The sequence below is a fragment of the Ochotona princeps genome, chromosome 2, assembly GCF_030435755.1.
Source record: "Ochotona princeps isolate mOchPri1 chromosome 2, mOchPri1.hap1, whole genome shotgun sequence".
Classification (NCBI taxonomy): Eukaryota; Metazoa; Chordata; class Mammalia; order Lagomorpha; family Ochotonidae; genus Ochotona; species Ochotona princeps.
This window is the reverse complement of record NC_080833.1, coordinates 114,882,159-114,893,410: the sequence shown is the minus strand read 5'-3', so window position 1 is coordinate 114,893,410 and position 11,252 is coordinate 114,882,159. Positions and strand designations below refer to the sequence as shown.

Genomic DNA, 11,252 nt, shown 5'->3' with positions numbered 1-11,252 from the left:
TAGGCGGGAGCGAGCGAAACTTGGCTACTTGCGCGCTCTCGTCAAGGCGCCTCGGACGTCTTGGAAAGCGCCCTCGCTCCCCGTCGTGGCGTGCACTCGCGCGGGGGTTCCTTGCCTGCTGTCTTCCGCTTTGGCCACCTTCCTGCTGTAGTCTTGCTTTCCAATTATGTCTGAGCCCTGCCCTTCTGGGATAGCCCCAGACTTTGCCAATTACCTCCCCATCGCAGAATCCCAAAGACTTGGAGCCGGGAAAGCCAGCTAATTTCCAGATGTCCTGAATCGGGATAGGGAAATGGGGCCCAAGTGGGGCTGGGCGGGTCTGAGAGCTCCTGCCAAGCCCAAACAAACAAACAAAAAAAGAGTAGACGTCAGGGCCACCAGCATTCCTGGAGGGGGAGGGGTGCCTGGGAATATTGGGGCCACCTCCTGCCAGATGGGAGAGCCGAGGTCCTCTGACTGACCCTGATAACCCCTACTCCCTCCCGCCTTCCTGAACCTACACATCCTGGAGGCATCCTTAAAGAGGGCTCCCATCCTACTTCTGTCCTGGGTCATTCTGCCCTTCCCGAGAGTGCACAGCAGGACAGACGTGTAGTAGGACCAAGCGTTTCATCCAGCTCTGCACAAAAGGTTTTTAGCCCGGAGGGCAGGTTCCTGGCCTCCCCCCAATCCCCCCCGACTCTAAGCCAGCTCCAGCTGGGCCACCCACCCGTGTACCAGGCCTCCACCCTGAGTCTGCAAAGAGGCCTGCCCCAGATTTCCCCTAGACAGGGTCCCTGGGACGCAGCCCACCAGCAGCGCGGCTGGGTGGGGCAGACAGACCAGGAGAGTGAAGGATGCAGAATCCTTAGCTGTAGAAAAGGCAAAGCCAGACTTCTAGCCTGGGAACTGACCTAATGGGAACCGGACCAAAGGGTGGGGCCAGATCCCTGGCTGTGGGAACTGACCATGCCCCCTGGGGGCAGATGTTGGAGCCCCTGTAGAGGCCCAGGCAGAGCTTGGTCCCCTGGCCTGCCTCATCCCCTTTCCCAGGGCCTTCTTTCCCTCTGCAGTTTCAACAGCCAATGTGGTGATGGGGGGAATGGGGGAGCTGCATTTATTTAGCCTTAATCGCAGCCTGGGAGAAGTCAGGATAGGCATTGGACTGCTTGACCCTGGGGCAGCTCGAGCCAGGACTTGGGTGAGGGTTCCTGGGGGGCTGCCTAGGACACTGACTGCTTTGTACCCGCTCCCTGCTGCCGACACCCACACACACACTGCTGTTGTGACTCTGAAGCCCTTTGTCCCTGGCTGCTAAGTCATCCCCTTTGTCCTCATATCCGATGGGGGGGCGGGATGGAGCAGTAAGAGTCCTCTGGTGACAGCTCCTCTTGCCCCTGTCCCTTGTGGTCTTGTGGACCTTGTTCCCTTGTCTGAGCCTCCCCCACCTCCTGCTCCCTAGAACCCTTCCCGGCCTTTTCTGTTTAGGAACAGTCAGACCATGTGGTGGGACAAGAGGCCAGCCTAGCAGGCACAAGGCAGTGGGTAGCAGGGGAAGCGATGGGCATGAGGTAGATACTAGTGACCTGGGCAGGAAGGGAGTGGGTGGATATGATGTGGGGGACAGGAGGTGACCAGGCAGTGAATAGGGCAGGGGAGTCAGAGGTGGCGGGGAGGGGGCCCACCCTGGGAAAGGGAGGAGATGACTGACCACACTCTCCTTCCTGGGGATTTCCTGGGGAAAGGAGTGGCCACGGGTGCGAGAGTACCCCCACTCCTGAAGCTACCTTTACTTCCTTGCCTGGAGGGTCCATGCCCCAAGACCTCTTTCCTAAGTCCCCATATTCCAAATCCCAAGAATCCTGTACTTTTACTTCCTCCAGTGCTGCCTCTTCCTCCCTGGCCACTGTCCCCTGCCCCAGGTGCCAGATTCCTGTTTCTTCTCCTAACCCTCATTTCCCCTAAACCCACAGCGGTGGCTGCCTCCAACTCTCTCCCTGCCCGGCAGGCAATGAGAAATAAAAGATCCCTTAGCTAGTCCTGGAACCGGAACCATTGTGTTCTCAGGGCGAAATGACACTGGAGGAGGAAGCCAGGTGGGGATTCCCTCCTGTGCCAACCTGGCTTCCTGAGAGAGCTAGCCTTGCCAGGGCTCGGGGCAGGGGGCGGGGTGAGGGCAGTTGGGAGTGGGTAGGAGCAGGGGCAGAGACACTGGGGGAAGGAACTAGAGGGGGGTCAGAAAGTGTGGAGGAGAAGCCCTGAGGGGCCATGGGGGCTGCCTAGCTGCTGCTGGCTGGTGGTAACTCAGGAAGGGGGAGCCCCAAAAAGACACCTAATGATTAGGAGGTGCCGCCATAAATCCTCTTTCTATGCCAAGGAAAGTTGTTAGCCCCTCCTCCTGGCCATCCGCCTGGTCCTTTCCAAGAAGTCTCATCCTACCTGCCTTTGGGCAGTAACCGTCCCATCACTGTCTGTTGGCCGAGCCGTCAGCTTGCTGCCTCAGCAGCAATGTCAAGCTCCCTCCGCCCTGGTTTTCTTTTAGAAACGTCCTCACCTGTCTCCTGCCATCTTTCCCTCACCTTCACCCTGAAAAGCAGGAAGCTGGGGGGAGGAGGCTTGAGAAAGGGAGCAAGGGTTACAGGGGTCAGACAGTAGGAGCGGGAATTCTCCCAGGACCGTGACTCTCTCTGCCTGTTGGCCAGGCCCTTTGCCCTGACTCCTTAACCTCCTCCCCCAACGTCCTCCCTGCCCCAACCCCCACCCCCGGGGCTTTGGTGCACCAGAAAGGGGAAGAGGCAACTGAATTGATGGTGGGATTTGGGAAGAGGCAATGTCATCAGCTGGCCCGGTGCCCATAAGCCATCCGGTTGCTAAGAGATTCCCTTCCTCTGGGCAAGTCCCACTTTTTTTTTTTTTTTTGTAAGCAAAACAAAAACTAGGGATTTGGGGAAGCAATGATACATGCATGTGCGTCCCACCGCCAGAGCTCCCGACTGAGTGGCTTACAGAGCAGCCAATCGCAGAAGCTCTGGAGGCTTAAAAGAGCTGGACAGGCTGGGGACAGCCCAAGGGGGAGACCCATAGACTCACAGACACGGGACAGACAGGACGGAGAGGCCAAGACAAAGGCACGGCGCGGCGAGGCAGGGCCAGACAGAGTCATAGAGAGAGACCAGAGAAGCTGCAGAAGACACGGGCAGGGAGACAAAGATCCAGGAGAGGGGAGCGCAGGATCAGAGAGACCCGGAGCAGCAGACCCCGGGACACCTCCCCTAAGCCTAAGGGATAGATTCTCTCCACTTCCTCTGAAGGTCCTCCAGCCCCTTTGAAAGCTCTTGCTTTGGAGTCTAGCCTCCAGGGCTGCAGAGAGGAGCTTTGCAGAGCTCAGGCTTGTGGAGGACTTGGTGCCCCCAGACGGCTGGCCTCAGTCTCTCTCAGCTGCAGCACCAGTACCATGTCCCGAGCGGGCTTGCATCCCGGGAGGAGCTTGGCGGGGCCCTGGCTGTGGGGAGTCCAGCCCCGCCCGCCGATCCCTGCCGGGCCCCGCCGCTCCAGACTGGTGTGGCCGCTGCCGCTGCTGCCGCTGCTGCCGCTACTACTAGCCTCCTTCCTGCCCTCAGCCTGGCCAGCCAGCCCCCTCCCCCGGGAAGAGGAGATCGTGTTTCCAGAGAAGCTCAACGGCAGCGTCCCTCCTGGCCCGGGTTCCTCTGCCAGGCTCTTATACCGCTTGCCGGCCTTTGGGGACACGCTGCTACTAGAGCTGGAACAGGATCCCGGCGTGCGGGTCGAGGGGCTGACAGTGCAATACTTGGGCCGGTCGCCCGAGCTGCTGGGCGGGGCAGAGCCAGGCACCTACCTGACCGGCACTATCAATGGTGATCCAGAATCGGTGGCCTCTCTTCACTGGGATGGGGGAGCCCTGCTGGGAGTGTTGCAGTATCGAGGGGTTGAACTTCACCTGGAGCCCCTGGAAGGGGGCTCGCTTAACTCTGCTGGGGGACCTGGAGCTCACATCCTACGTCGGAAGAGTCCTGCCAGTGGCCAGGGGCCCATGTGCAACGTCAAGGCCCCTCCGGGGAACCCTGGTCCCGGCCCCCGAAGAGCCAAGGTAGGCAGCCCCGGAGCCCCGTGTCCTGCCGCGTTCTCCCACCATGTCTGTCCTACTGACCCCCATCCACCCTCTCTCCACCCACTTCTGCTCATTCCATGTCCTTCCCTTCTTTCTGCCTGCCTACCTCTCCTCTCCACTGCCCTCTGTTCTTGGGGAGGGCTCTGTTCTCGCCCTGCCCCAGCCCTGTACGAACAGGGCCACGGATCTTCTCCGAGGGTCCTCCAAAGTGGGTCGGAGATTCCAGGCTGGGACTAAACATTCCCCGACCCTCCTGTTCCCTGGCCTGGCCCTGGCTTCCCCTTCTGGCATAGACCTCAACAATGAAGCTCTCCCAACTGCCCCTGGGCTTGGCTTTGGCCTTCACTTGGTTCTCTGCCCAATAATTTTCACCCCTGCCTCCAGCTAAAGCAGCGATGATTGATGTCCAGGGGGTGGGACTCAGGCTGCTGGTGCTGCGTTTAACATGGTCCTGGCAAACGGGGACAGGAGTGGGCAGGGCAGGCAAGGCGCTACATCCTTCCTCCTGGTCAGTTCCCTTGCCACACTTCGGACCCACAGCCCCGCCGCCTAAGGCTCCATCCTTTCCTCCCTCCCACTCCCCTCCTCCCTCTCTCCCTGGCGCTTTAATCCAGACCAGACATTGCTTCCACACCCGCCAGGCTATGATCTGGCCCTGGCCCGGGCCCTGGCTGCTGACTGAATCGTTCCTCCCACCACACAGGGCAGACACGTTGCAGCCCAGCCCTCCAGTCCCCCGCCTGCAGGCCCCAGCCACACTTGGGCCTGGGAGACCCCAAAGCCCCTCCCCAGGGAGGAGGCCAGCAGTCACAGCTGCTTTCCACCTCCTGGGGCCCACGCGGCCCTGGGACGTGGCATACCCCACCCTTTCCCTTCTCAGAACTGACAGCTGATTCCTAAGAGTTAACGCAAAAGCCCTGGGATTTGGGACTGGGGGTGGGGGTTGGGGGAGGTCTCGAGCCAGACCCGTGAGTGAGGAATCCCATGGGGGTGTGTGGAGCCTTGGCCAGCTCTGCAGAGTTCCAGACCCAGGAAGCGAGGGAGGGGAACAGTGACTCTGTGGGGTCTGGCAGGCTATTTCAGGATCTTCCTCGGCCCCTTTCCTCTCCAGCGCTTCGCTTCGCTGAGCAGATTCGTGGAGACCCTGGTGGTAGCCGACGACAAGATGGCGGCGTTTCACGGCGCGGGGCTGAAACGCTACCTGCTGACGGTCATGGCAGCGGCGGCCAAGGCCTTCAAGCACCCAAGCATCCGTAACCCCGTCAACCTGGTGGTGACCCGACTGGTGATTCTGGGGTCAGGCGAGGAGGGGCCCCAGGTTGGGCCCAGTGCTGCCCAGACCCTACGCAGCTTCTGTGCCTGGCAACGGGGCCTCAACACCCCTAACGACTCGGACCCGGACCACTTTGACACGGCCATCCTGTTTACCCGGCAGGTAAGGGTCCATTGTCTGGTAACTACGACAGGCCCGGGCCACGCCCTGTCCTGCTCCAGCACGTGGGGATGGGACGCCCCAGAACTGTACAGCCCAGCGCCTGGCCCCCAGCGCACTTCTGTGTGCCCCAATAGGGCTGGTCCTCACTGCCCGGGTGCCCACTGATCTGGGGTGTTGGCTCAGTGCAGCCTGTTGTCTTGACCTCTCACGTGCCTCCTGTGACCCACCTGCAGGACCTGTGCGGGGTCTCCACTTGTGACACTCTGGGCATGGCTGATGTGGGCACCGTCTGTGACCCTGCTCGGAGCTGTGCTGTTGTGGAAGATGATGGACTCCAGTCAGCCTTCACAGCGGCTCATGAACTGGGTAAGGTGGGGACGGGGTGCTTGCGGCTTGCATGAAAACGAGATTAGGGAACAGGGTGCACGGGGAGTAAGGAGTCCCAAGGGAGTCCCAAGGGGTCTCTTCCTCTTCCCAGGCCTGGGTCCAGGATCATTTATCCTTCTCTGCTTTGGTTATAAAGAAACATTTAGATGTTGCGCTTTTCCTATGAAATGATAAAGACCTGTGGCCCTGTGTGTGTGGTGAAGTCAGTAGAGGAATGAGTGGCTTCAGGGTTGAGAATATTGGCTACAAGGGGGGGAGCTACCCTTTGAGAGAGGGAGGGCAGGGTAGATGTGGTCCTGTACTGAGGAGCCCAGGAGTGCCAGCAGGGGAGGGGGGCAGGAAATGGATCTAACCATCTACAGCCACCACCCAGTTGACGGTGGAGCCCCTAGAAGCACAGAGAGGGGACCCACGGGGACTAGCAGAGCCTCTGTCTTGTCGCAGGCCATGTCTTCAACATGTTGCACGACAACTCCAAGCAGTGCACTGATCTGAATGGGCATGGTAGTACCTCCCGCCATGTCATGGCACCCGTGATGGCGCACGTAGATCCTGAAGAGCCGTGGTCCCCCTGCAGTGCCCACTTCATCACCAACTTCCTGGACAATGGCTACGGTGAGCAGGAGGCATGCACCTTCCCTGCCCCCCTGCCCTCCCCCAACTCACTGCTGCTAGTGGGGTGGGGTGAACAAGGCCGCTGTCTCTACGGGGCTCCGCCTCCTCCACGATGAGCTAGCACAGCATGGGGAGGCCAGCATTGGCTCCATGGAATTAGATCTGCCCTTCTAAGGGCTAGCACTGTGTAACACTTGCATGGGCCAGCTGGCAAGGGAGTGAAGAGGCTTTGTCAGTCAATGAGGTATGCAAGAAGAGCAGGCTGGCTGCCACTGGGCACAGCTTTGACAAGCTGTGATGAGAGAAGAAGAAGGGAGGCGCTTTGTCCTGTGTTCTCCAGATGTATGCAGAGGTGTGAGCGTGCTGGGGTTGTAGCAGGTGTGTGCAGCGGGTACAACAGTGGGAATGTTTGCTATGATGCTGGCCAAGCATTTAGCCGCACTCAGTAGCCCACAGATTGGAGCTGCTGCTGAAAGCCTCTGCCAGCCCCCAGGAGACTGCAAGTGGGCCCCAGGGGCTCTGGGCATTCAGCTGGTAGTGTTAACTGCCCTTCTCAAGCCCTTGCTGACTCAGTGCCCAACCCCCTTCCTAGGACACTGTCTCCTAGACAAGCCAGAAGCTCCCCTGCATCTGCCGGTGACTTTCCCTGGCAAGGACTATGATGCCGACCGCCAGTGCCAGCTGACCTTCGGGCCCGACTCGCACCATTGTCCACAGCTGCCGCCACCCTGTGCCGCCCTCTGGTGCTCTGGCCACCTCAACGGCCATGCCATGTGCCAGACCAAACACTCACCCTGGGCCGATGGCACCCCTTGCGGACCCGCACAGGCCTGCATGGGGGGCCGCTGCCTCCATGTGGACCAGCTCCAGGAATTCAATGTGAGAGCCCAGGGCAGGAGATTGGGGTCAAGGGCGTGGGGGCACTGGCCCTAAGTCCAGGTCGTAGTGCCCTTACCACCCTCCCCTTTCCCTTCTGTGCCACCACAGATTCCACAGGCTGGTGGCTGGGGTCCCTGGGGACCGTGGGGTGACTGCTCTCGGAGCTGCGGGGGTGGCGTCCAGTTCTCCTCCCGGGACTGCACAAGGCCTGTGCCAAAGAATGGTGGCAAGTACTGTGAGGGTCGCCGCACCCGCTTCCGCTCCTGCAACACTGAAAATTGCCCAACCGGCTCAGGTGAGTCTTGCTGAGGCCTGGGAAAGACAAAACCCCCCCCCCAGGGTATGTGGGGGAGGGCATGAAACAAGAACCACCCCTTGCAAATGGGGCCCAGGAGGTATTGATTGCTTCTGTGGTTGGGGGTTGTCATTCCCCCCCCCCATGGGAACTTTCCCTGACATCCTGTGGTGAAGGAGGTGGCTGAGCTGTCTCCTGAAGGACTGGGGACAGGGAGAGGCTCGCGGGCAGAGCGAGAAGAGAGGAACCCTGACTGTCCATATCTCCTCCTGGTAGCATTGACCTTCCGTGAGGAGCAGTGTGCAGCTTACAACCACCGTACAGACCTCTTCAAGAACTTCCCAGGACCCATGGACTGGGTCCCTCGCTACACAGGTGTGGCCGCTCGGGACCAGTGCAAACTCACCTGCCAGACCCAAGCATTGGGCTACTACTACGTGCTGGAACCAAGGGTGAGGAGCGGGCTGTCCCTGGCACCTCTGTGCTTGCATGTGCTCATGGCCCCTCTGCTCCCTGATGTTAACCCTGCAACAACCAGCACCAACCACCATGCTCACTGGCATTTCCCAGGCCATGCCAGAGGGAACGAGTCATGCGGACTCATGAAAACCTTGCGTTGGCAAAAACAAACTCCAAACTCTGGATAACTGACCACTGAGGCTGCCCAGGATGCTCTGTTTCTTTTCCTCTCTTTATCACTTTTGAGTGCAGCATGTGGTGACAATGTGTGACCCTCTGAGTGAGCTCGCCGCTACCCCAGGTCCATTTGACCCTGTCACACTCACCATGGAGGCCTTGTTCGTCTCACGCGGCCAGTCACTCAATGGGCAGGCCTCCTGGAGACCACTAACGTCCCTGCCCTGACCCCTGTGTAAAGGGGGTGGGTTGAAGGCTGAAGAAGCGGGAAGCCAAGTGCTGGCGGTGCTGGGCTCCCTTCACCCTTAGCCTGGGGGATTTGCTGCGGTTTGGGCGCCCCCTTGTGTCCGTCTGGGGATGGTACTGTCAAGTTCAGGCCTCACGCCTGCAGTTCCCTCCGTAACTGCTCGGCTGGCCATCCGTGAAACCTCTGGCCAGAGTCTGCATCTTTCTAGCCTCAGAGTTTCATCTCTGGAAACCTCAAATAGCGGCTGTGTGGTCTCCGTCACACCTCCTGACTCTAAGCCAGTGCTTGGATAAGGGCGGTTTTACAATTACTTTTGCCATCCCAACACCCACATCCCTACCTCACTGAGCTCTTCTAATGAGGCACTGCTCTCTATCGAATCAGGAAAAACCCTTTGTTCTGCGCCTTCCCGTCTCCTCAGGTGGTGGACGGGACCCCCTGTTCTCCGGACAGTTCCTCCGTCTGCGTCCAGGGCCGCTGCATCCATGCCGGTTGTGACCGCATCATCGGCTCCAAGAAGAAGTTTGATAAGTGCATGGTGTGTGGCGGCGACGGCTCCAGCTGTAGCAAGCAGTCGGGCTCCTTCAAGAAATTCAGGTTCTTGCCTCATTTGTTTCTTCCCTCCATCCTCCTGGACACGGGCTGGGTATATACAGGCAGACTCAGATCCACTGCTGTTTGTTGGGCCTCGAGAGCCACCCACCATCTAGCTGGGAGACCAAGGTGGCTGCAGCTCCGTGTGCCCCAGGGTGCAGAAGGCTGGGGACCACTGTGGGCATCAGGGAAGACTTCGTGGGAGGTGAGCTCTGAGGGACAGAGTGGAAACTGGCCGGGCACCAGGAGGCAGGACTTAGAAGGGCCCCTCAGAGTCCAGAGAGAAGAGCGCACATTTGCAGGCAGTTCGAATCCACACACTTGTCAGATGATCACTGCTCTCGGAGGCTGAGCCATTCAGAAGATGTTGGCTCCTCATCCAGTCCTTCCACACACAGGTACGGATACAACAACGTGGTCACCATCCCGGCGGGAGCCACCCACATCCTTGTCAGGCAGCAGGGAGCCCCGAGTCCCCGGAGCATCTACTTGGCCCTGAAGCTCTCGGACGGCTCCTACGCCCTCAACGGTGAATACACACTGACACCCTCCGCTACCGACGTGGTGCTGCCCGGAGCCGTCAGCTTGCGCTACAGCGGGGCCACTGCGGCCTCAGAGACGCTGTCTGGCCACGGGCCGCTGGCCCAGCCCTTGACACTGCAGGTCCTGGTGGCTGGCAACCCCCAGAATGCACGTCTCCGATACAGCTTCTTCGTGCCCCGGCCGGTGCCTTCCGCACCGCGTGCCACGCCCCAGGACTGGCTGCACCGCCGGGCACAAATCCTGGAGATCCTCCGGCGGCGCTCCTGGGCAGGCAGGAAATAACCTCACCATCCCGGCTGCCCATTCTGGGCACCGGGCCTTGAACTAACTAGCAGGACAGGGGGCTTCGCGGCTGTCTCCTGCTGAGACACAGTGGGGAAGGGACCCCGGGATGAGTCCCGCTGCTCCCCACGGCCCAACACGCAGGCTGGCCCTGCCCTGGTTTCCTGGTGGGCAGATGCACGGGGGAAATTGGCAGACAGTCCCCTTTATCTAAACTGTCCCCTTCACACTGCTGGTCACAGGAGGGAGGGGGAAGGCAGGGTGGGCCTGGGTCCTCGTTGTATTTATTTAGTATTTATTCACTTTTATTTAGCACCAGGGAAGGGGATGAGGACTGGGGTCCAGGGGCAGCTAACCCCCACCCCTCACAGCCCCCACCCTAGCTAGGAAATCTAGGGTGGTGGTGCTTGTCAGAACTTATCTGAGAGAGAGAGAGAGAGAGAGTATGTGTGTGTGTGTGTGTGTGTGTATGCATGTGTGAAAACGTGTGTGCGCTGGTGTGGGAGGTGTGCAACCTGCCCTGCTTCCCTGTCCCTGAGTGTTTACTTCCAGGGAGAGGAGAACAAGGCATGGGCAGGACAGGCCTCTAGGGAGTGAGAGGTGATCATATTTTTATTATGTAAGTTGAGTTCTGCTATTTATGTACTCCATTTTGGAGTCAGACAGATGTGGGATGCACTGTGGCTCCCACATCTCTAAGCATTAGTTTTCTCATTTGCCAATAATAATACCTCCGTTAGCGATGTGTTGCAAGGATTAAGTAATGTAAATAAAGAGCTAGCATAAATGCCTAGCACTTGGCAAGTGCTCAACATGTGACACCTGCTGTTGGTTATTATCATCTTTCCGCCCACGTCTGCTCTGCAGAGGTCTGCCACGTACTTGAAGGTGGCAGAGATCCACATCCGTGATGCCTGGCTGCCGGATTTGGTTCGGGCTTGGCAAGGCTTGATCAGAGACAAGACAATGCGTGCCTCGTCTCTGGTTGGAGGCTCCCAGTCCCACAAAGGAGACACCAGAAACGCTTGGCTGCACACATGGTGCACAAGAACAAACAAAGACTGTGTGAACACCAACAAGCACTTCATAGTGACAGTGCCAGGGGAGGAAGGGCTGGGGGGAGTGTGGGGAAGACAGCGTGTCAGAGCTGGGGCTCACAGAACCAGAGCTGCAGTTCAGCCTGTCCTTCGCTGGGCGGCGGTGGGTGAGTGTGCTGCACAGCCTTGGGCTA

General features: G+C 59.3%; 1 protein-coding gene across 1 annotated transcript; it reads left to right on the top strand.

The window, feature by feature from the left end:
- The first annotated feature begins 2,982 nt into the window (after window positions 1–2,982).
- ADAMTS4 (ADAM metallopeptidase with thrombospondin type 1 motif 4) lies at window positions 2,983–10,449 on the top strand. Its single transcript, XM_004589108.3, has 9 exons — window positions 2,983–4,087; window positions 5,220–5,543; window positions 5,777–5,909; window positions 6,375–6,545; window positions 7,138–7,424; window positions 7,533–7,719; window positions 7,996–8,171; window positions 9,024–9,199; window positions 9,595–10,449. The coding sequence occupies exons 1-9, from the start codon at window positions 3,434–3,436 to the stop codon at window positions 10,019–10,021; spliced, it is 2,535 nt and encodes an 844-aa protein (XP_004589165.2). The 5' UTR covers window positions 2,983–3,433; the 3' UTR covers window positions 10,022–10,449.
- The last annotated feature ends 803 nt before the right edge of the window (window positions 10,450–11,252 follow it).

Excerpts from the sequence above, each read along its gene's own strand:
- ADAMTS4 (XM_004589108.3), top strand. The coding sequence starts at position 3,434 with ATGTCCCGAGCGGGCTTGCATCCCGGGAGGAGCTTGGCGGGGCCCTGG. Across the intron at positions 6,546-7,137 it reads CTTCCTGGACAATGGCTACG|GACACTGTCTCCTAGACAAG; the intron begins GTGAGCAGGAGG and ends CCCCCTTCCTAG. Across the intron at positions 7,425-7,532 it reads ACCAGCTCCAGGAATTCAAT|ATTCCACAGGCTGGTGGCTG; the intron begins GTGAGAGCCCAG and ends GTGCCACCACAG.